Source organism: Scleropages formosus, chromosome 5, assembly GCF_900964775.1.
Source record: "Scleropages formosus chromosome 5, fSclFor1.1, whole genome shotgun sequence".
Lineage (NCBI taxonomy): Eukaryota > Metazoa > Chordata > Actinopteri > Osteoglossiformes > Osteoglossidae > Scleropages > Scleropages formosus.
The window spans coordinates 3,752,861-3,777,814 of NC_041810.1; the positions used below are offsets into that span (position 1 = coordinate 3,752,861).

General features: G+C 43.4%; 1 protein-coding gene across 2 annotated transcripts; it reads left to right on the forward strand.

Moving 5' to 3' along the window:
* Nucleotides 1–870: 870 nt before the first annotated feature.
* On the forward strand, nt 871–7,507 carry LOC108930750 (protocadherin-18-like). 2 transcript variants are annotated; one of them, XM_018746154.2, is made up of 4 exons: nt 871–3,793; nt 4,213–4,301; nt 4,963–5,132; nt 6,682–7,507. In XM_018746154.2, exons 1-4 carry the CDS (start codon nt 1,301–1,303, stop codon nt 7,341–7,343), a joined length of 3,414 nt encoding a protein of 1,137 aa, XP_018601670.2. In that variant the 5' UTR covers nt 871–1,300; the 3' UTR covers nt 7,344–7,507. The 2 variants fall into 2 exon arrangements, with proteins under 2 accessions (XP_018601670.2, XP_029108414.1); XM_029252581.1 differs by having other exon boundaries at nt 4,246–4,301.
* Nucleotides 7,508–24,954: the final 17,447 nt, after the last annotated feature.

The window sequence follows — 24,954 nt, forward strand, 5'->3', positions numbered from 1 at the left end:
AATTAGATTATCCCCGAATCACGCCTTCAATAGAAACCTAGAACACCCCTTTCTTTCTTGATGTAGACTAATTATTGGGTCCGATAGCTGGGGACCCACTCCAGATGGCAGTTCTTTTCTCAAAGCCCAGTTGCTCTTGTTTGCTTTTTAAACAAATGCCTGGATCTGGAATCCTAAAGAGCCTCATAGCTGTAAAAGAGCACAACTCAACGGGGAGAGAAATTGCCAATATATTCACTGCACGTCGTCATTCATTGTAACCTCGATTTGCGACGTGGCTTTATTCGGATTGTAGATATGAACCAAGTTTTAGGAGAATAAAAGACGCGCGTGTGTCGGATTTTCATGAGCTGTTAAGATGTGCTTGCGAAGAGCCAGAAAGCGATCCACCCTTTAACTGTATGAAGTTTGAACTTGTAAATGGGCTGTTGCTATTGATTGTGCCTCAAAACAATGAAAGGGGACTGATATGTGCAAGAATGCCGAAGAAAAGGCTATTCATTTAATCACGGGATTTGTTAATTTTATATATATATAAAGATCCAGTAATAATAATTTCCCGCACTGTAAATGAAACGAATGGACCGTTTTTCACATTTCTTTTCAGTTTGGAGCTCTTCCAGACCACACATGTACCCAACTGCAATCATGTTCCTCCTCGAATACCCGAAGGATGCACAAGATTTTAGGAGGAGAAGACACATTTAATAAGACCTCGTCTTGAGCAATTTGCAGCCTCTTTTGTCGAGGCTTCTCTGAGATGTGCAAGAAGATCTGCTCTGCTGAGGGCGGACGCACCGACGGGCTACCAGGGGCCACCACTTGGTTTTTGTCTGGGCTTCAAGGAAAAAGCTGCGGTTTTACTTTTTGGGGCGGGCTTATGTGGGACAGACGGGTCTGCTGAGAGGCAGACACACACGCGGGCGCGCGCGCGCGCACACACACACACACGCACACACGCACACACAGCCGCACGCACCGCTTGGAAGTTGCGCTTCCCGCACATCCGTATGCGGCGGTGCGCAACAGATCCGTGGAGCGCGCAGCCCTCTTCTCCATCACCGAATGCCGTTTTTATTGTGCTCTTTTTATTTTTGTAATCCCAGGATTTTTCTTTTATTTTATTTTATTTCAAAACCAACTCCTAACACAAGCGACAGTAACGTTTCAGCGGACAACTTGGTCGGACTTTTGAAGGGATGTGTTATGGGCAAGTTTTGAGAACAATCGCTTTTTCGCGTGTTTTTCGCGTGTTTTTGTGGAATTATACTCGGTAAGGGCGTTCGCTTTCTTTCTGAAGATGAGTTCCGCGAAGGGAAAGGATCTAATTTGTTTCTTACTGCCCATTCTCCTTCTTCTGCTGCTGCTCGTCTTTACGCACTGCGCTTCAGGTAGGAACTTGAAATACAAAGTTTACGAGGAGCAGAAAGTGGGGACGGTGATCGCGAGGCTCAGGGAAGACGTGGCCGATGTCTTGTCCAAAGTGCCGGGTTCGGTTCCCCAGCGGTTCCGCGCCATGCAGAGAGGAACCACCTCCTTCCTCTCCGTGCGAGAAGAAGATGGAGAGATCAGCATCGGGGCGAAGATCGACCGGGAGAAGCTGTGCGAGCTCAACCTCAACTGCTCCATCGAATTCGACGTGATCACGCTCCCCACGGAGCACCTGCAGCTGTTCCACGTCGAGGTGGAGGTGCTGGACATCAACGACAACTCCCCGCAGTTCTCGCGCGCCACCATCCCCATCGAGATCTCCGAGAGCGCCGCCGTGGGGACGCGCATCCCCCTGGACAGCGCCACGGACCCGGACGTGGGTGAGAACTCCCTTCATACGTACTCCCTGACCCCGAACGGCTTCTTCAAGATCGACATACGAACCAGGACGGACGGCGCCAAGTACGCGGAGCTGGTGGTGATTAAGGAGCTGGACAGGGAGCTGCAGTCCAGCTATGAACTTCGCCTCATGGCCTCGGACACGGGGGTTCCCCCCAGGTCGGGCTCGACCCTCCTGAAGATCACCATCTCGGACTCGAACGACAACAGCCCTGTCTTCCAGGAGCAGTCATATGTCATAAATCTCCTGGAAAACGCGCCTGTGGGCTCAGTGTTAATTGATCTGAACGCCACGGATGCCGACGAGGGGACCAACGGCAGAATTGTCTATTCCTTCAGCAGTCACGTGTCTCAGAAGATTTTGGAGACGTTTAAAATAAACCCAGAAAGTGGTCAGCTCACCCTGATAAAGAGAGTTGACTTTGAGACTGTGATGTCCTATGAAATTGATGTTCAGGCTCAGGACCTTGGACCTAATTCGATCCCAGCTCACTGCAAGATTATTATTAAGGTGGTCGATGTTAACGACAATAAACCCGAGATTAACATTAATCTGATGACCCCCGGCAAGGAAGAAGTGGCTTATATATCTGAAGGTGCTCCCTTGGACACTTTCATAGCGCTGGTGAGAGTTGAAGACAGTGACTCTGGCCTGAATGGAGAGGTAGTGTGCAGGCTGCATGGACATGGACATTTCAAGCTTCAGAAGACTTATGAGAAAAACTACATGATCCTAACTAATGTCTCGCTGGACAGAGAAAAGAGGTCAGAGTACAGTTTAACAGTGATAGCGGAGGACAGGGGGATTCCAAGCCTCTCCACCATTAAGCACTTCACTGTTCAGGTTCTGGATGAGAACGACAATCCGCCTCGCTTTGAGAAGAGCAGGTATGAGATCTTCAAGTCTGAGAACAACTCTCCCGGTGCCTATCTCACTTCGGTTGTGGCCAGCGACCCTGATCTGGACATGAACGGACAGGTGACCTACACGATTCTTGAGAGCTTTGTCCAGGGGAGCTCCATCTCGACATACGTGACTGTTGATCCCTCCAACGGCGCCATCTATGCTTTGAGGAGCTTTGACCATGAGGACATCAGCAGGATTGCCTTTGTTGTCCAAGCCAGAGACGGTGGGGGGACCCAGCTGACGAGCAACGCAACGGTCATCCTCACCATTTTGGATGAGAATGACAACCCCCCGGTGATTGTTGTTCCCCAGCTGCGCAACTACACCGCGGACATTCCCGTCTCCGTGTATTCTGAGGCGGGGAACCTGATCACCGTCGTCAGGGCGACTGACAGAGATTCCGGCATCAATGCGGAGCTGACGTGCTCGATCGTGGCGGGAAACGAAGACGGCTACTTCACCATGGACCCAAAGAAGTGCGAGATACGAGCCAACGTCAGCATGCAGGAAGTTGCTCGCGAGTATGTTGAGCTTGTGGTGTTGGTGCAAGACAAAGGGCCCACCAGGCTGAGCGCCAGAGCGGTTCTGAAGTGCACGCTATACGAGAACATCCACAGCCACATCCAGCCGGTGCCGACTAACAGCAGCCAGGTCACTCTGGATGTCTCCATGATCATTATCATATCCTTGGGAGCCATCTGTGCTGTCCTCTTGGTCATCATGGTGCTGTTCGCCACCCGCTGCAACAAGGAGAAAAACGACATGCGGTCCTACAACTGTAGAGTGGCTGAGTCCACCTACCAGAATCACCCCAAGAAGCCCTCGCGGCAGGTCCACAAGGGGGACATCACCCTGGTGCCAACGGTGAACGGCACCCTGCCCATCAGGGCCCACCACAGATCGCCATCCTCCTCACCCCCCATGGAGAGGGGTCAGATGGGCAGCAGACAGAGTCACCACAGCCGGCAGTCCCTCAACAGCCTGGTTACCATATCCTCCAATCACATCCCAGAGAACTTCTCGCTCGAGCTCGCTCACGCTACGCCACCTGTGGAGGTAAGAGATCATAGCACTCAATCCAATTTGCATAAAGTCTCTCGTGAAGTATCTTATGCTTATTTAATGCTTTTGGCATAATTTATCTACATCTGCTCTCCTAAATGTAAATCACAGCCACTCTTGATCCTGACAGTAACAGATTTTGCTTTGGTTTTCATGTATCTCAGCTTTCAGCAGAACATGATAAAAACCTATGATCTTGTTGATGCATTTTATCTGCTTTCTGTTATGTCTCTAGATCTACATGTAAAGTATTTATAGTTTTCCATTTGAAACCCTTTTTTTTCTGTTGCTGTTTTAGTGTTCATGATTATTTTCCACATCGTCTGTGTGTTCCTGTCATGTCGATTTGTTTAATGTCATCCATCCATTTCCATTCATTTTTTCCCCTCCCATTATTTTTATTTCTGATATAGCAAGTCTCACAGCTTCTGTCAATGCTCCATCAGGGCCAGTACCAACCGAGACCAAGTTTCCGTGGGAATAAATACTCAAGAAGCTACAGGTAATCTATTCTGAGCTTGGATTTCAAGTGCACTGCAGCATACAGCTAGTAGGCCAATGAGTGCAGGCCAACAGCCTGCTGGTAATATTTACAAGGTACGCTTACGTGATGAGGATTAAGGCTATGGAAAGCAATACCAGAAGCCATTTCTTCTATGACTGTGAACCTCACTGAGTTAATGCAGAAATCCATTTCATGCGGTAATGAGCTGAATTTTGATTTCCATTTCTTTTTATTTTTAAATGTTATGCACCATGCTTTGCAGTACACCATTTTCTGTTATCATAAATATACGAAAACCATTTGGAGAGCTATATATGCAAAAAAAAATTCTTTCAAACCAGTTCAATATTTCTGTGCAACAAATGGAAAACATTCATAAAGAATCTCCCTGGTTAGAGCTATTATAAATAATATTGGACATAACTGACTGCAATAAACATCAACAATAGTACTGAATGAGTTGTATTATCTGCCTCAGGATAATACAAGCTCTGCATTTATGTATTGCACTGGGTAAAAATGTTGGCAAATATTTAAACATGTGTCCTGGCAAAAAAAAGAAAGAAGACACACAAAGCAACCAAGCTCAGATAGATTGTGGTGCTATTGATTATGCATGGAGAGATAACGAAGTGTGTGTGTGTTGTGTTTTTCCAAGATATGCCCTTCAAGATATGGATAAGTTCAGCCTGAAGGACAGCGGCCGAGGGGACAGCGAGGCTGGGGACAGCGACTATGACTTGGGACGAGAGTCTCCCATTGACAGGCTGCTGGGTGAGGGCTTTAGTGAACTATTCTTCGCCGATGGGCACTACAGACTAAACCCAGGTATGCATGGCCAAGTAGACGACTCCCTCACAGTACTCTCACCATGACCAGCCTGGCCTGTTTGGAGCGGAAAATGCGTAGTGATGCATAAAACATGCTTTAGAGATTATGGATATCACGTTTAAAAATATATATCTAAAATTCTCTCTATCAGGACATATTTGATGCATATTGCAGAGATAAGCTCAAAGCCACTCCAACAGTGCTTATCAGTAAATTAGTACGATTATGAGAAAAAGTCAGAGTAATCATTTTTTTCTTTTTTTTTTTTAGATGAAAAGCTTTCTTCTTGAATATAATTATTTCTGAGTCTAGATATGAATGCAGTTTTGAATTTGAATCTGCACTTTGAAATGCTATTTGTAAATTAGAAGCTTTAATCTTTTTTTGATGTGGCTTTAATCAGCTGGGGCCAAATTTGCTTGATTTTCATTTCACTTTTCAAATGGACGGAATTTTGTTTTTTATTGTTTTAAGATGTATTATAAATAACCCTTTCAAAGTTAATGGATCCTTAATAACGTCATAGAAATGGAACTGAATTATGCACAGTATATTATGAATATGTGAGAGCTGGCATATTTGATTTGTATAATTTATTATTACGAGATATTGTTGAATATTGAATGTTGAATAGAAAGAAACGAAAGCAGTCTGACGGGTGATTCACTGAGATTTCTTTAAAAGTGTGCAAATCCTTTCCTATTAATATTTCCTTTGCTTAAAAGGTTTTAATATAACATGGCATATCTGCCTCCCCTCCCACTGGCAATGTTGTGATTCACCAATATATTTGATTGCTCACAGTTCTATCATGATAATCTAATTATCACCATGATAAACATATGCAAGGACTGAAATAGTAATGATAAAACAAGCGAAAAGTGGGACAGCAGCTTTCATGGATGCCTGCTTTATGGCCTAGCAGTGATTGGAGCTGCTGCCTAGAACTCATAGGGAGAGGCCCAGGTTTGAGTCCCACCCCTTGCTTTAGATCCCTTGAGCAAAATACAAGTAATACCTTTGATTAGAGCTCTGGATGCACACTTGAGAAATGGGGCAGCAAGTAAAACCATGCTTTAAGACGGAGTTAATTCATTCATTTCGAGATATTTTTTGAAATTTAACAAAATACGGTAATTTATTACGACAAATTACTCGAAGCTCTATAAAAAAAGAGCGCTATAGTGAAACTGCTCTAGGAGGCCGTGCTAAATGACGTAGTCGAGTACTCACCCTAAATTGTCCTTATTTTACAAAAAACACCTGCAGAGGAGGGAAAGTAGCTTAATACTGGGAGACGCTTTGGAAAGAAGTGTCAGCTAAATAAATATATGTACTAATCGTAACGTAAAGGCAGTTTTCTGCCTCTACCCGCAATTCAGTGCGGTCAGTACAAAGGGCATAAAGTCATTGTGTGTATAAGGATGTGTACTTTGCGATCTTCATGGATTGACCGAAAACCGTAAAAAAATTTCATTTGGAAAAGTTGATTAATAAGTTCTCGTCTCAGTGTCGGTAACGGTCATGTGCATTGTGCTCCTTCCAGCAATGAAGCTGTGCACAGAGGAGTGCAGGGTGCTGGGCCACTCGGACCAGTGCTGGATGCCACCCCTGCCGTCCCCAGCCTCCTCCGACTACAGGACCAACATGTTCATCCCTGGGGAAGACCCCCAGCAGCCCTCGGCCGAAGAAGACCAGCAGTCCGTTGACTCTGGCGACCGCAAGAAGAGCTTCTCCACTTTCGGCAAGGAGTCGGCTGGCGAGGAGGTGGATGGCGGCGATCCTTGTGGCGCCTCCCTGCTCTCCGAGATGAGCAGCGTCTTCCAGCGCCTGCTGCCCTCCTCTCCGGACTCGTACGCCGAGTGCAGCGAGGCCGAGCGTTCCGGCTCCCTGGAGCGGCGCAAGGGGCACCTCCCCGGCAAGCCGTCCGCCTACCCGCAGGGCGTGGCGGCCTGGGCAGCCAACACGCACTTCCAGAACCCGGGCAGCTCCATCGGGCCGGCCCAGAGCAATCACACGAGCGCCCCGCCCCCTCTGAAGTGGCTGCCGGCCATGGAGGAGATCCCAGAGAACTACGAGGAGGATGACTTCGACAGCGTCCTCAGCCAGCTGCAGGGCAAGCGTAGCGACAGCAGGCACGAGGTCATGGACGCCAGCGAACTCGTGGCCGAAATCAACAAACTTTTAAAAGACGTCCAGCAGAGCTAGACGTGCGAGTCCAGAGCCCGTCCCGAAGAGTTTTGCCCCCTTATTTATGGGAGACAAGCAGGACCGCGGTCATCATTTTGGTTGCATTTATAATGTAAATGTGTCTGTGAATGCAAATTATTCAAATATGTCGCATTTTCTTGTTCGGTACACAGTGTACACAAAGTGGGTGTAATAATCTTTGTATTTTAAAAATACACACTTTATATTTATATTTGTGTATATAAAATTAATCAAAAAGTCTATTTTTATATTCCTGCTGCATGATTTAAGAATGAATCCAAAGTTTGAAAACGTGCTTGAAAACAGTATTTAAAGTGTTCTTTTTGTATTTCTTTGTAAATAAGTATTTAAATGGTACTTTTCTTTGATATGTTAAATGAATGACTTCAGAAGGACCGCATATTAAAACACAGGCACTGCTGAACACTGCTAGGAGCGGTTTTGCATGGACTGACAATTTAGTTTTTTTTTTAAATTCTGCAATATGTACGTATGTCGATGTCATTCATGTTTTCGTGTATGCAAATGAACGGACAATAAAGGAATACAACGGGTCCCTCTGATGAACAGGGAACAGAAGCACTTGTTTTGGCTGAAGGGTGTGGAAATAATTACAATATGTGACACTGAGGGCTGTCGGAATGTACGGCCAGAGCTAAATAATGTTCAGTACAAAGTGCAGAGAAAGGAGTTTGACAACACTTCACTGGAGTATTAGTAAGCAATGCTACAAGAGCATGTATGGGTGACAGTACAAAGATCAAAATTAGGTTGCATTAAAATCTGTTCCATTTTAAGTGCCCCCCACTCCTGTAATTTAAATAATGGCGTAAACTCTCTGCGAGCTCCCCCTGCTGGTCAAAGCAGAGATTGCTATGCAGCGGCGCACGTGATTTTTTTTTTTTTTTTTTTTTGTGCATATTTAAGGGTTTTACTCTTGTACCTGTACACGCAATCTACAGAATCCCCGCATAAAACATTTTAAATATTCAATACCAATGGTCTTCATCAAAATAAATTGCATGCGGTAATTCCGGAGAATATGTAACTGAAAAAAGAGGACACATTACCAGAAACTTGAGATGTTGTCAAGGCCATTGAGCATGGTAAAATCTGTTAACTTCGCTCATAGATGAGAGTCGGATTTTCAAAACTTTCCCGAGCAACTCTCCATGGTTTTTAATAAGGAGGATAATAAATAAAACATTTCTAATACATATAAATGAATTACATATTACGTAGAATACAAAGTATTTCCTTTCTTGTAATCACATTAGCCTCTAACATATTTTTATAAACCTTTAACACAGTTTATTAACATGACTCTGATTACAATGACTGGCACTGTATGGAATTATAATAATAATAAAAAATACACAACTACTTAAGGTCCATTATCAATGTGTGTTTTCTCCGTCGACCCCATCATAATTCCGGTGTAAAATTAACATAATAATAATAGAGTTCTACAAATTAAAACCACGCCTGCAAAATGCAGTGTTGTACAACTGAGTTAAATTCTAAATTTTTCTTGCAAATTTACAGAGTATTTCCCTGTACACCTTTAAGTGCTTTAAATGGGAGACTTAGCGACCTCTAGGGAGCGGAGCTGTGAACTGCACAAATCTCGGGGAAGGAGAAGCGCACAAACAGGGAACCTCAGGCGTTTCCATAAAATGTACAGCAGCATGAACACGGGTTTGAGAAGCGCCTGTTCCTCCACGGGCGAAGAATTAGAACCGAAAGCAGCAGCAATATTCTATGTATATATAAAAACTGTGTGTATTCTGTGTATGTTTGTATACACACACACATATCTTATATGTATGCATACTGTATATGCAACATAATACTGTATATATGCAATACTGTATATATACATACATATGTACAATATATATAGACAGCATATATACAGTATTATGTTGCATATATGCAATTATTATTCGGTTCAAATTCTTTGGTCATGGACAAACAGGTGCTTCTAAAATTCATGCTTATGTTTTTGTACATTTATGTGTGTGTCAGACAAATAGACTATTTTATTTCACATATCAGACATACAAAGAATTTGATTTCTGAAAGCACGAGTCAAAGTTGTACTTACAGTATTCTCATAGTGTAGCATTTCTAACACTACTTGTACACTTAAAAAAAAAAAAAAAACACTTTACTGGCTCATACTGCTTCTTGTACCCGAAAGCATGACGACTGCAGAAGGAGATGTAAATAAACGATTTGGATACAGGGTGTGTGGAAATACAGATGGCTTTATTATACGGTGTGTGCTGAGAAGCCTGACCCTGGGGTTTTGACCCACATGGGCAGCTGTGTAGCCTTAGCGACGGATCGGCCGTTAATGTTCTTGGAATGACCACTCCATTTCCTTCAGTGAACCTCTGTGGAATGACACCTGTTCTGCGGCAGACAGAGGGGCCCTGTGCCGGACACAGCTGGACACACTGAGCTCAGGGCTCCGAACGTGAGGAGCGGCAACATTTTTCCCGTCTGATTCCACAAGGAAAAGGCAAAATCCCAAACAGCCTTTGGCGCAGTGCTATTGTCGCCCTACGGCTCACGCTCTTCTCATGTCCGAGTGTGCAAGTGTCACCGGAACCCTTTTGATTTATCGTATCATTCAAGCCGGAGGCGCTTACTGAGCACAGCAGGTTGAGTGCAGTTTACAGCATGTGTGGATATATCTGATCTCTTTGCACGAATGCATAGATGTGCAAATTTCTCTCCTATTAAAGAGCCCCTTGTTACGACCTAATGGACCGTACATGTCCAAAGACTGCGTGGCACTCTTTGATTCACCAAAACCTTGGACTTGCGTTGACTGTTGACAGGCGGACGTGAGAGAAACGGCGCTTCTGCACGACCATCAAGGATCACATGCTTTGTCCGCCGCCAGGACTCCCATGTCTCTGCTGGGAAGCTCAGAAGTAAGACTTGTGCGCCTTGTCCATCCTGACCCCGCATGCTGGGGTCACAGAGACACAGCAATCACTGACGGCCACAAGAGACAGCTGGCGGTGCGGAGTGCCCCTGAGAAAGATGGTGGTCGGAAACATCGCAGTCATTCTTCCATCTCCATTTTTCGCCAGGCATTTCATTAATATGAAGCTCGGCAAACTCCAGAACGCAGGCAGGTAAACATGTAACACAGTCAGTTGTGTTTACTGATGCAAATCTGCATAATTGTTTCTTGACATGGCTCCTCAAGGTCTCTTCTGGTGCTGGAATCTCCAGCATTTCAATTACCTCGAACACCACAGTATGGTTGTGGGAAGGGGCAGGTCTGCGGAAGAACCGCGGTCGAGATGAACGTACTCCAGGTCCGATAACTTGCGCTTCCGTCCGGATGAATCTTTCACATCAGAGGTCGTCAAAACCAGTTTTCAAGAAGGCGGATAAATTCTCATCTAAAATTCCTGTACAGGTGGCCCTTGCCTTGCAACCGTCGTTTATTCGTTTAGCTGATGCTTTTCTCCAAATCACCCTGCAGTTATTTACAAATTTATGCAGCTGAGTCATTTTACTGGTGTAAGTTAGAGTAAGCAGCTTACTCAAGCTCATCTGGAGATGGGCTTTCACCCTTCAACCTTTGGGTCCCAATGCAACAGCTCTAACCACCATGCTACCAGCTGCACTTTTCATTTTTTCCATTTCTGGGACAGCTGGTACCCTAGTGGTTAGAGCTGTTGCATTTGGACCCAAAGGCTCCAGGTTTAGTCCCCATCTCTGGCTGAAGTACCCCTGAACCACGCAATAACCCTAAAATTGCTCCAGTAAATATTACCCAGCTGTAGAAACAGGCAAATAATTGGAGGTAGACTAACGTTAAAAGTTGCTTTGGTGAAAAGTATCAGCTAAACGAACAAATGCAAAATTTGGTCACAGCATCTAATGTGGAACGCTCCATCTGTTATATGGTAACATAGGTTGGCTGTGCTGCAGTAAGCCGCCATATTTCTCACTGACTTGTTCTTTTTGTTACGTTTTCGCTAGTTATGTGTTCACCAGCAAGCAAAGACATGACTGTTCTGGTTGTGCAGAAAAGACAAAGCAAAAGAAAATCGACTGGAAATGAAAATGAAAATTGTCGTGCAGCAAAAAAAAAAAAAAAAAAAGTGTTATTTTAACATGAATAATGCATGAAATTAGCAAAAATAATGTAACAAAACCCTATTATGCAACTTAGCATTGATGCATCTTAATTGTTTATGTACCCTTACGGTTTTTGAACCATGCAATAAAAGTGGATTTTTGACAAAGATAACTTGCAAGGAGTTCATGAGGACCCCGCTGTAAGTTGAACGCTACCTCACAGCTCCTGGACTGTGCATTCAGACATGAGTCAGAATCAGGCTCAATATATATTTAATTTGCATATTATACTCATGTTTGTGTACGATTCCTCCAGATGCTCTGGTTTCCACCCACAGTCCAAAGACGCGTTTCAGGTAAACTAGTGACTGTAAGGTGCCCACCCTGTTTCTGGGATGGACTGCAGCAAACTTTTGGAGGATGACTGATTATTGATAATGGAAAGATATTCCAACGGTTCTACATCACAAATGAAGTTCTTTACAGTTGAAAATCCCTTTCCTTTAAAAACCTACAAATGCATTTCTGGGAGGCTTTAAAAAAGTTATATATTAATTTCTGGCAGATCCAGCCAAGTCATGCCAGGTAAATCCCCCAGAATCATTTTCCCCTCAAAAATTTAAATAAAACATCTAAATGAATGCAAATGAAATATCTAAATTAAAGCACCGGTGCATTTGTCAGCTAAAAATAAGAGTGACATTGAAAGTACCACCAGGTTTGGTGCCCAGAATCATCACACTGGGCCTGCTGTGTTTAAAGAAGAATAAGAAGTGGACCGGGAGGACCAACAATCCTCTTTGGTCCCCCGAAAGCTGAGGAAACCATTAACCGCACACTTCTGCCTCTTTATCCTGGAAGAGATGCTGAAATAATTTTGAATATTGTGCACTTGGCCAAGGGGGCCCTTAATGAGCTCATGCACAGGTGTGTGAGGGGTCAGGTGGCTGCAGGGCGGGCGAGATGCCTGCCACACTGCGATAAGACATAACTGAATGACAGGAATAATTTTACATTATTCAGCCCTAATGAAAGGATTAGTTTCGTCGTCGTCGTGCCGTATTGTGATGTCTCACCGCGACAGCTTGCTCTACAAGTTTTAGCTGGAACTCCTCAGCACCGAAAGTGATCACACGCGTCACACACTTTTCGACCGAATGCACGCAGTTGTTTATGGCTTCAGGTTTTGCGGGCTAATGATTTAGTTGTTTTCACCTTTGCTAAGGGATCCATTTTTTATTTATAGCATCTTTATTTATAGGATCCTCCCGGTGAAAAAGAGGAGGAACACAAATGTAGGTGTGTTGCGCGTTCTGCTTGTTGAACCCACCTTTCCCAGTCATACCATTTAGCCTCCAGTTTAGCTCCGCGTTCCCTTTTTTAGAACGCTTTCATGTGCGCTTTCCCCCCGACGCCGAGGAGCAGCAGTAGCCACGGGGTTGTAAGAGCACACAGAGCACACTGGAGACCGTCATAAAAGGAAGCAAACTTTTTGCTTTGCTTTACTCAGCCTTTTGAAAATCGCATAGAATACTGGGGTGTGGGGGGTGGGGGGTTGGAGGTGGTGGCAACTTTTAAATACTTCAGATTCACATGCAAATGCAGCTTAAACTCCAGCTAATTGAAATGGCATTTAAGCACAAATCGAGTTTTTGTACGGCAGCGGCATGTGTCACTTCGATGTGGGAGTAACCAGGTAAAATGCATATGGAATTGGATGATTATTATTGAGAACTGTGTTTTAATTATTGGTTTTCACAGGCAATGTTAGAAGGCTTATTTATTACTTGCAAAGTAATGAAAAATGAAAAAGAGTTCTGGAGCATTGTAACCCTGCACTGGACAAGTGGATATTACTTATGGATTGATGGATGGATGGATGGATGGATGGATGGATGGATGGATGGACATTCAAGATACACAGGACAAGATGTTATACCCCATGCATATTTATTCATGGCTGTACACAAATACGCATGGGGTATAACATCTTGCCCTGTGTATTTTGAATGTCTGTCCGTCCAACCATCCATCCGTCCATCCATCCATCCATCCATGTGTCTGTCCATCCATCCATTCATAGGCATGGATGGATGGATGGATGGATGGATGGATGGATAGGTATAAAGCCTATTCATCCATCCAGAGTATACGTACAGTAGCTAGCAATTAGCTATACCATACTACATATTTCCGTTAAGACGCTTGGTCTTGAAACATGGTACAATGGTGAGACTCCTCTGAAAGCCCCACTATATAACCGATGACCTTTTCACCCACTACCACTTCTCTCTGTGTCAGAGCTTGCGGGGCAGGAATCCGATGTAGTCGTGTGGATGTCGGTACAAAAAAACGCCAAAGCCAGAGGTATCTGGAAATTGTCAGTGGGGGGGGAGGGGCTGCGAGCAGTGACAAATAAGAAAGAATTCGGTCTGAGGTCTGAGAACCTACTGTGGAAAAGGAAAAACAAACAAACCCTTTCTGCCGTTGACTTTATAGTGCTGTTTTTCACATTCATGTAAACACTCGGGGGCATTTCCCGTACACGCGGTCTGAGCTGTGTACCACGCGCATCTCCCACGGAATTTGTGACATTAATTAACGTGCCGCGAACTGGTCTCGCGTGCCGCGCTCGGCCAGCTGGAATCCATTCCGTCAAGCAAGTGGAATAAAGCGAATGACAAGTATGAATCACGCCGCCGACTAATGTATATTCATTTGGCTCTGATGGATGATTATCTCCGTCCTCCGTGGCCTCGGCACCTCCTGGGAGTAAATATGGGCGGACAGGGCAGCTTTATGGCTGTGAAGTTTTACAACTGGGCCTTGCCTTTAGTTCCCAGTGCCGCTGAGTGCTCAACCTTGTACTAAACAAATTACCAGCCTGACTGCTGAACCGAGACCTGAAGTGAACAGTCCACTGAAAAGCGACCGCACGCACATGGCCTTCACTGTACAGGTGATCCACATGGGCCAAAGCTCCCCCGTAGTCAAAGCTCTTTTGGAGCACGATTTCCAATGGTGGCCATTGAAGAAATGGCCATTATTTCAAACAAATGATCCCATAGAGAGGTGACTCACACATATACACACACGCACACACACACACACACACACACATTGACTGAAACCGCTTGTCCCGAGTGGGGTCGCAGCGAACCGGAGCCTGACCCAAGGCGCAAGGCAAGAGGGGGAGGGACACACCCAGGACAGGACGCCAGTCCATCACAAGGCACCCCAAGCAGGACTTGAACCCGAGACCCACCACAGAGCAGGGCCTGGCCAAACCTGCTGGAACAAGTAACTCGGTCTGAATGTATTTTTTTCCCGAATATGTTGTTAAGTGAAAGAGTGCTGGGAAAACAGCAAAAAAAATACACGCAACATAGAGAAAATATTTCTAAAAAATGTTTTTTTTGTTGTCTGTTGAAATAAACAATAAAAAATGAATAAAATCTTATAATAGTTATTGTCTGAGGCTTTTTTTCACCAAACGCCTGGTATTTTTCAAACACGATTTCGCAACCAAGATGTCATATTCTTTTAACAGTTTATATGAATGTCAGTATAAATATTAATTATACGCTGGGCATTGCAATTTTAGGATAAATAACTTTGCTGGACTCACTGTTTTCAGTAGAACATCTCAGAACCGTAAGATTCTACAAGTGTTTGCATTCTTGCGTGCTTTTCAATTTGAGGCCTGCCTTCAGAGCTACACACGCACACAGACAGATACATAACTCTGGTTGTGGATGCTTGTGTGTGTGTGTGTGTGTGTGTGCGTGTGTGTGCGTGCATATGTATGTGTGTTACATGTGTACCTTATTAATAACCCACAGACAGAACATCGTGATCTGCGAAGTCCATGGTGTGAATGATGCATATTTTGGTAACGTCTCGGAGTCGGTGGGTCTCAGCGGAGCGTGGCAAATTGAACAAAAGCCTCAGAGAGACTCGCGGGGCCGATTGCATTGGAGCAGCACAATTTAGTCACCCGGAAGAGACTGTGTGCTCTGGCTGGAGAGCTAACCAGCAAAAGCGATCGCAGTGTGTGGCTCTGCCACCCCTCTCCAGACACACCAGCAAGTACCAACAGCAGGGTTTTCCAACCACCATCATTACTGTGAACAGGTCTGAGGGCCACATATGAAAGATCTGCGTCACACTGAACCCCAACTGTTTAAATAAAAAAAAAAAAATATATATATTTTATTATTTGTATTATTAGGGGGCGCAGTGGCGCAGTGGGTTGGACCGCAGTCCTGCTCTCCGGTGGGTCTGGGGTTCGAGTCCCGCTTGGGGTGCCTTGTGATGGACTGGCGTCCCGTCCTTGGTGTGTCCCCTCCCCCTCCGGCCTTATGCCCTGTGTTGCCGGGTAGGCTCCGGTTCCCCGCGACCCAGTATGGGACAAGCGGTTCTGGAAATGTGTGTGTATTTGTATTATTTTATTTTGCTTTATATCGGTGCAGCATTTGTTCAAATGTCTGTTTCTATAACTGCATTATAATGTGATTCAGGAGTATTTACAGTACTTATGGTAGTGTATTATGTCGTTATAATTTTACACACGTTCTTGAGGGGCTGCATTACGCGAGACGTCGGGCCACACTCCGTTCTCTGGCTGCTTGTCGGACCCCCGACCGTCACCGTCTGCACCGTCTTTCTTTTTACTTAGTGGTTCTTGAAAGTATGTGAACTGCTCGCGTCTTGTAGTTTTACCACGGAATGGTCATTTAATGAGAAGCAGTCATTTTCATCTGACACAACAGGTGCGTAATGATCAGTTCCATGCGTTGGTTTAGAGGAAATCGTGTGTAGTAGAAACACGGAAGTAGAGCAGCTGGAGAAATAAGTGAAGCTCAAGTTGCATTGGTTAAACCAAGTTGGTAAGTAGAGTCAGGTGTGTAAAACATGACCATTTATTCATTCAACAAGTTTATTTTAAGATTTAAAATTTAGGTTTTACATCTATTTTAATATTTAATATAAAAATAATGATCCGCCTTAAAGGGTTCACATACCTTCAAGCCAAACTGTGCCTCCCTATCAAAAAAAAAGGGTTAAGAACTTGACGTTGCAAATGTAAAACATTTGCAGTTGATAAAAACCAAAAAATAGGCTTATTGGCCATTTCTTGGCCAAGTTCTTACACAAGGAAGGAATCCAAACATCCATGTATATAATAACCCTAAAGTTTGGTGTTTCACACACATTTGCTGAGTGTTTTCTGCTTCCAAGTCAGTCTTGACCCAGAGCTCAAGACTTCAAGAGTCCCAGAGTTCCAGACTCTGGTTACTGGGGCCTACTAGACCATCAATGGATCTGCTTCCTAATATCTACAGGACCTGATCATTCGCAATGCTCTAACTACACTGCTACACACCTCCACCTCTGACTGCTTGGTGGCTCCACACAGAAGAGGTTCAAAATCAAAAGGAAAAAGGTCCTCAGTTGTGACTCCAACATGGCAGAATGAGCTTCCTCTTTCACTCAAAACTGCTGAATCTCACTCAGCATTTAAGGAGCGTTTCAAAATAAATCCTTTAGACTGGGTTCTTCTCCAATCTCCTATGAGCTCCATAAATGTGTATTTACAATATCCAGTCAGGCAGAATGACGTTGCACATGAGACCTACACCACATTGCACGGCTTTGAACCATGCATCAACCACATGGCCAGTATATCTACTTCTTTCATAGAAAAGTTTGCAAGAATGCTATATTCATACATAAATTCCCCTACAATGGAGTGGTGTCCTGTCCAGAGTGTGCCCTGCCTCAGGCCCCATGCTTTCAGGATAGACTCCAGATCATAGCGACCCTACATTACACAAGTGGTTATTGATATGTGACGAAGTATAGATTTCACAAACACAATATCATCATAAAAATAGTCTCCTAACTTAATGTAATTAAACATTGGCAAAAATAATGACAAAAATGACACGTTTTCATTGACTACTGAATGAGTCCCTACAGTCTGCATGAATTGTAATAGACTAGCTGTTAAGAGTAATCAGATCATCCACAAACGATCAAGGTGTATTAAATGCCATTGTTGAAAGTAAATAGCTTGTTTGAAAAATCACTTTGCTAACTAACTAACTGGGGTTCCTTAAAACTGCATTAACGGGGTCAGTGGCGTCACTAGGGTAGGTGTCACCCAGTGCGGTAACTTATGGTGAACCTCCTCCTGTACAAGACCATACAGAATCCTTAGTAAAGTTTTTTGTACTAATTTTACCTGTAAATCGTAAGTCCTCTATATCACTGAATGTAATAGCAATAGTAGTGGCATAAACAACGAGCAAAATTAAAATTACACCTTTAAGTTACTATATCATACGCACAGCCTAAATGTATTTACGTTTACATACTTTCATAAGATCAAAGTGAAAATTCGTTAAAAAAAAAAAAAAAAAACAATAGAATTCGAAGTAAAAACGTTTGAGAAGTACATCAAAATTATGTTTATTTTAACATTATTGATAAAGGTTCACAAATGCTAATTACCGCAATGTTGTAGCTAAAACACCAAAAAATGTGGCAAAATCAGCAGCTATAAGAACAGCAGCAGCAACGGAAACAAGAGCGTGTGTTTGTGGCGCATGGCGACAAAACCATGTGATTCGAAAGATCACTGTAATTGTAATTGTAATTGGGTAATAATGAAAGCTCTGAGCGGAGCACATTGGAAGGTTCAAAAAGTCAATGAGCGCAGAGTTTTACCCTTGTATGTATATTGAAACATGTAAACTGGGCTTTATTATGAAAAATGTTTTTGTTCTTATTGCTAGCTGAAAGGATATTTTTACAGAAAGTAATACATGTCTGCTGAAATACTGCACACTAATTTTATAGACAGTCATCCTGGTGTCACCCCCAACCCGCAACCCCCTGGTGATGTCACTGAACGTGGTCAATCTAGTCAAAAGGATGCTGGATCTTTAAAAACTTTTTTTTCCTCTCTTTTTTTTGCCTCCATATCTTCATATTCTGTCTTTTCAAGACTCGGTCTGTCTGCTCGTTAATGTTTGCAATCATAGGACACAACAGGGCATTGTAGCGCCCGCCAGGCGCCAGCACGTTTGGTCAAGTCAGCAAAAAGTGGTTTGAATATTCTGTGGAGTCTGGCGGTGTGAATACGACGTGCGTGTGTCAGTGGAGACTTGATGTGGCCTGCAGCGGCAGGGTTACACTTCAGAGGGACTGCGGAATGCGTGGTCCTCAGTCGGTCCGTCACATGGGCTCATGCTGAACACTACACAGGAATGAATAATTTTTCTACAGGTGAGCAGCTGTAGTGCTGCTTTCTCAGTAAATAATTCCTAAGTGTGGCATTCTACACTCAATGGACTTTTTTGGAAATTATACACTGCCTGTATTATAGAAACCCCCAGTCATGCCCATCAAATATAGACCAACATCCATATCTATCTGTCACTGCATTTATGGCTGGATATGTATTCATGTTTGAATGTTTGCTGGATGAAAAAGGAGAGGTGAAATGGGATGGAAAATACTATTCATGTCAAAATAATCCTATGATAACATGATGCCTTGGATTTTCATGCAGAAAACTGACAAGTTTCTGCACCCATTTGGCAGGAGGAAGGTTTGCGAATTCAGAGACGTTATCCTGAAAGTTGTTGCTTCGAGTCCCAAAACATGCCGTTGTTCAGCTGTGGAAAGGGGTAAAATGAGACATATTTATATACAGTCATGCGCCGCTTATTGATGTTTCGCTTAATGACTGACCACATATACGACAGTGGTCCCATAACATTACAATGGAGCTGAAAAATTGTTATACGCTAGCAATGTCGTAGCCGTCGTAACGTCGTAGCGCAACGTGTTACTCTCGGGTTCGTGGTGGTGCTGCTGTCAACACACCTACTGCGCTGTCAGTCATATAAAAGTATTGCATGTACAATTATGTACAGTACATAATACTTGATAATGATGATAAACACCTATGTTTCTGATTTATGTATTTACTATACTGTACTTTTTATCATTATTTTACAGTGTACTCTTGCTAAGTATAAAAAAAAAGAAAAATCACTTTAAAGCATTATTTTGTGTTATGCCAGCAACAGCATCATAAATCTCATGCTTACTGTGTCACTTGGCTGCATCAAGGCTATACCATCTAAATTGTATAAGTACACTCTATGATCGAGGCTATACCATCTAGGTTTGTATAAGTACACTTTACGATCGAGGCTATACCATCTAAGTTTGCATAAGTACACTCTATGATCGAGGCTATACCAGCTAGGTTTCTATAAGTACACTCTATGATCGAGGCTATATTTTCTAGGTTTGTATAAGTACACTCTGTGATCAAGGCTATATTATCTAGGTTTGTATAAGTATACTTTATGATCGAGGCTATACCTTCTAGGTTTGTATAAGTACACTCTATGATGTTCGCACAACAACGAAATCGCCTAACTACACATTTCTCAGAAGTTAACACACAGGGGGAAAGTCATGGGTACGGTTCATTCATCTTCACTGTGGTATGGTCATGGTTGTCTTTAACAAGAGTAAATATCTGGGCTTGGGTCACATGCCATCACTCAGATTTATGGCCATTTTAAATGAGTTTTTTTTTTTTTTTTTTTTACAAAGCAATCATTTATCATTCTTGTTAGGCCCCAGTATCCTTTTGATAAATGAACATCGCTGAATGATGAGCCCAACTTCACTTATCAACACGGGATGTACCATACGGTAGGAAGCGAGCGCCACGTTCACGTTCTGCCCGCTCTAAGGCTTTAAGTGAAGAAACCATTTCTTAGAGCTGACACTTGTGTTTTTACCTCTGCCACAGAAAGTTTGCCTCTGGTGCCTCTCTGTCCCAGATATATTTAGCTGTTTACAGGCTTTTTCGCCAATTATCAAGTTTTCAACTGGTGTGAAAAAAAGACCTGTGATAATGATGTCGTTGACTTCTGATACTTGCTCTATCTGGCAGGTGCTTTCAATCAAAATGATTTAGACCTCTGGTATTTTGTTAAAATAAAAATACATAAATAAATTATGTGTTTCCCAGCTGGAGCATACAGAAAATAATTCCGTCCTTTGTCATTAGCTGCTTGTCCAGTGCGGGGTCGCAGCGGTCCGGAGCCTATCCCGGAAGCATAGGGTGTTAGACAGGTGTGCTCTGCATGGTGCATCACACACACACTCATTCAGTCATTCAGTCACACATACAGCAGACAATTGAATCAAAAATTCACCTGAAAGACACATCTTTTGACTGTGGAAGGAAACAAGAGCACCACCCTCACTCTGTTCATACTCCATTCTGATGTCAATACATAGAAAATATTGCTGAGCATCTGTCAGTGTCTTTCTGTACACTGGTAAAAATTTTTATTTTTTTTTTTATATAGAGTCCCCCTGTGTTTCAGTAATATTTCAGGCCTCCAATTCTTTTATTTAGTGTTTATGTCCAAATATATAGGTGTTTCCATGTTTGTCTTGACAGCATATTTCTGGGGGAAATTTCAAGGAAGCAGGACAACTCAGTTCACTTGGATAGCTTTTCCAAACATAATAAGAAACATGAACTTTTCTTTCTAGCTGTGGATGTCTGTCTGCTTTCAAAATGTGTGTTTATTTATTTAACAGACACTTTTCTCCAAAGCAACTCCCAGTGAACTCTATTTAGTGTTATCAGCCCACACCTTATTCACCATGGTGACTTACACTGCTAGATACACTACTTACACTGGGTCACTCATCCATACATCAGTGGAACACACACACTCTCTCTGTCACTCACACACTATGGGGGTGAACTGCATGTCTTTCGACTGTGGGAGGAAACCAGAGCCTCCCAAGGAAACCTCCACAGACACAGGGAGAACATGCAAACTCCACACAGACTGAGAGGGGATCTAACCCGTGTCCTCTCACTGTGCCACCGCTCCACCCTTACTTAAGGTGAATGAGTAATTTTCCTCCCCCTTTATGAAACACACTCCTTGTCTCTGAAGATGTATGTACAGCACATCCTCCAGCTAAAAAAAAGAGAAGGACAGTAGAGCTCTAAGTAGAGAGTGCAGGCAGGTATAAGGTGGAAAGACTGACTAGTGACACAGCGTGTGTTTCCCGTGCCGGTTCACCATCACAGATGTTAATTTACATCTGCTGCTATAAGAGAGAATCATCTCCAGGCACATGAAACATGACCATAACCCTAGCTTGTTTCACATTTATCCAGACAATTAACTCAGGAATGTACATGTTGAATTTCAGAAAAAAAAAAAAAAAAAAAAAAAAAACCCTTTTGCATGTGTTGTTTTATTATAATTAGTACCATTTCCATGCATTGTCCTACAGCACTTGTGGTTTTCTTTTTCAGTTCCTTTTATGTGACACACTGTTGCGAGGCCATAATATAACATCTTATTTGTCCATTCTTGCATTTTACTTTAATGCGGCTGTTACTATAGTACTGGTGATATTTGCGCAATTAGTACCTCCCTGCAGCTTCCCGTTCATAAACAGTCCCTTCTGGCCTGTGGCATCACTGTTTCCGTAGATTCATGGGAGATTTTTTCCACTAGATGGCGTTGTCTCTGTTTGAGAGGGGAGAGGATGCCCGAGCCTTTCCAAGAAAGGGGATCAGTTAGGCGTACACTTGGTTATGCCGTCTCCTTACCCTTTGCTGTGTTACAAAGGAGGAAAGTTTTCAAATGTCAAAGTAATATTGGAAGCAGAAACTCTGACTGTGGTATTGAAAAGAAAGAATGAAAAAAATGAGAACAAAATGTGGAGCCTATGGGTAATGAAAAGATGATTTGTCCATGGTGGTGGCCCTATAGGGCCTGGGTAGAGAGAGGGAGAGAGAGAGAGAGAGAGAGAGAGAGAGAGAGAGAGAGAGAGAGAGAGAGAGAGAGAGAGATGAGCAGGTCACTTTATTCATCATACAAACCGGATGTAGAAATATGACCCAATATTGTAACACAAACAATTCAGGGTCTCCATCCTTCACCCACCACTCTGGGGCCAATGAGAGATCAAGGCAGCATTCCAGTAGCGCTAAACTGTGTCCTTCGCTCGACTCCGACACCTTCGCATCCTCCGTGACCTAAAAAATTAAAAAACCTGGAGGCCGTATCAATGGCTGCCCCAGTACCGTAGGAAACATGAAGTAAAACCAGTGCAGGTCGATTCCTCTGTTACATCGTCTGGCGCGCGCATATGTCCTCCTGTGAAGGAGTTTTGCAAGGATCCATGACAGACTGAGTCTCTGCTCAGCCTTTTGTATACAACAAACAAACAAACAAACAAACAAACAAATTAAAAGTAAGAATAGAAGGGGTTACATTTTCCTCAATCCCTGTTTGTGGAAGCGCAATAAAACACATAAACGTAATGCTGTATCCTTAAATTTTGCCCCACTTGGTAGAATAAAAATGTGTGACCCTCGATACAGTACTCTAATAATAATAATAATAATAATAATAATAATAGGGTTTACCCTTCAATTGACTGGCATCCCATCCAGAGTGTACACCCCCTCAATTAGACGCCCAATGCTTCCAGGATAGGCTGTGGTCCTCTGGGACTCAGCTCAGGAGAAAATGTTATTGAAATGGAATCAATGGATAACATAAGCAGCTTCTCAAAGTGCTTTTCAGTAAAGAGAAATAATATAACATACAACAACACAAAAGAGTAATAAAAATCAGCAAATTTTTGTGCATTATGTTGTTTTCAGTTTCATGAACGTGTTTTTTGAAGTTCATGTATTCAGGAAACTCTGAAAACGAGAAGATGTGTGTATAAGTATTACAAAAAATGTGCAGATGCATTTGGAAATCAGTGTTGGTGAATGATGCCCCACTCTGTGAAAGGCGTGTGTAGAAACATTTTTAAAATTCTGGCTGCGTTTTCTACTTATGGATTGGAGGTGTGTTCTAACGGCGGCACGGTGGCACAATGAGTAGTGCTGATGTCTCACAGCACCTGGGGGGGATGCGAGAGGACATGAGTTTGATTCCTGCTAAGTCTGTGTGGAGTTTGCATATTCTCCCTGTGACTGTGTGGGTTTCCTCCAGGTGCTCTGGTTTCCTCACACCATCCAAAAACATGCTGTTCAGGTTCTCCCATAATGTGCGAGTGAGTGAGTGTGTGTTCCACTGATGTATGGATGAGTGACCCATTGTAAGTAGTGTACCTAGCAGTGTAAGTCACCGTGGTGAATGAGTTGTGTGGGCTGATAACACTACATAGAGTTCATTGGAAGTTGCTTTGAGAAAAGTGTATGATAAATGTAAACAATATTATGTTTAGTATTTTGATATTCCCACAAAATACTGCACATAAGCAAGATCCGCCTCCTTCTCTACTCGAACCTCTGAGTGGCCACCTGGGTTCCTCCCGACAAGCGCTCCAGGGGGTACCGGGAGTCCTTCCCAGCAGCACCTCACGGACATGCGGTGCCGCGTGAAAAGCCCCTCTGCGGGCCGCATCCCCCCATTCTCGTTCGGCGAGGAGATGGAGAACACCTGTGCGACCGCTTGGTTCCTCAAGGTCTCGAGGAGCGAACAAGGCAGGCGGCGGCCCCGGGGTGCGAGGCGCTGTTTCGCTCCGCTGCCCCGACACTCGGTGCTCCTCCTGCCCCCCTGCGATGTACACATCAGAGTCCAGCGTGATGCCAGATCAGTACCGAGCTGTCCTCAGTAACTGCAGTCATGAAAAAAAGAACAAAAATGCAGCATCTGCTCGAGCAGCAGAGCTCTCATTTAGATGCAGTGCGATTTGTCACAAACGGAGTGTGATGTTGTCTTAAATGGCTTCGCATTTTTCATCATTTTCTCGTGTGTAAACAGGTATCCCCGCTTCCCGAATAGCCCGTGGACGCCAGTTGCTAAGACAACGTTGCTGCGGTGCTGTGGCCTGCCGTGCCTGAGGGGAATTAACATAGTATGCGACAAAAATGACTGTACGCCTTTTCTTAAATATTCATTTCTGCGGAGAATTATAAACAACAGAAGGGAAATACATTCACTGACGCACACAAAGTATCCAGGGATCGGAGGGAAGGCTGGCTACTGTGATGAAAGTGTGGATGTGGCCTGTATGTGATTGTGCCTCTGTTGTCTGTGTTAAATGCTGGTCTGTTGCTGCGTTAAAGGTTGTTCTGTCTCGTAAAAACTAATTTACAATAGCGAGTACAGTGATGCAGACAGAAAAAATGGAAAAAAACAGATGTGATATCTGAAAAAATCTTACCTCTGAATTTTTTTGACATGCTATTTATTGCTCATTTTATAGTGCAATCCACATTATTATTATTATTATTATTATTATTATTATCCTTAATGTACTGCCTAAAGCCTTCGCAAACTATTATTATTATTTCTGTTGTAGTTGTTGTTGTTAAAGGGGCAATAACCAAATAACCAAGTAGATAGATAGATAGATAGATAGATAGATAGATAGATAGATAGATAGATAGTGACTGATGAAG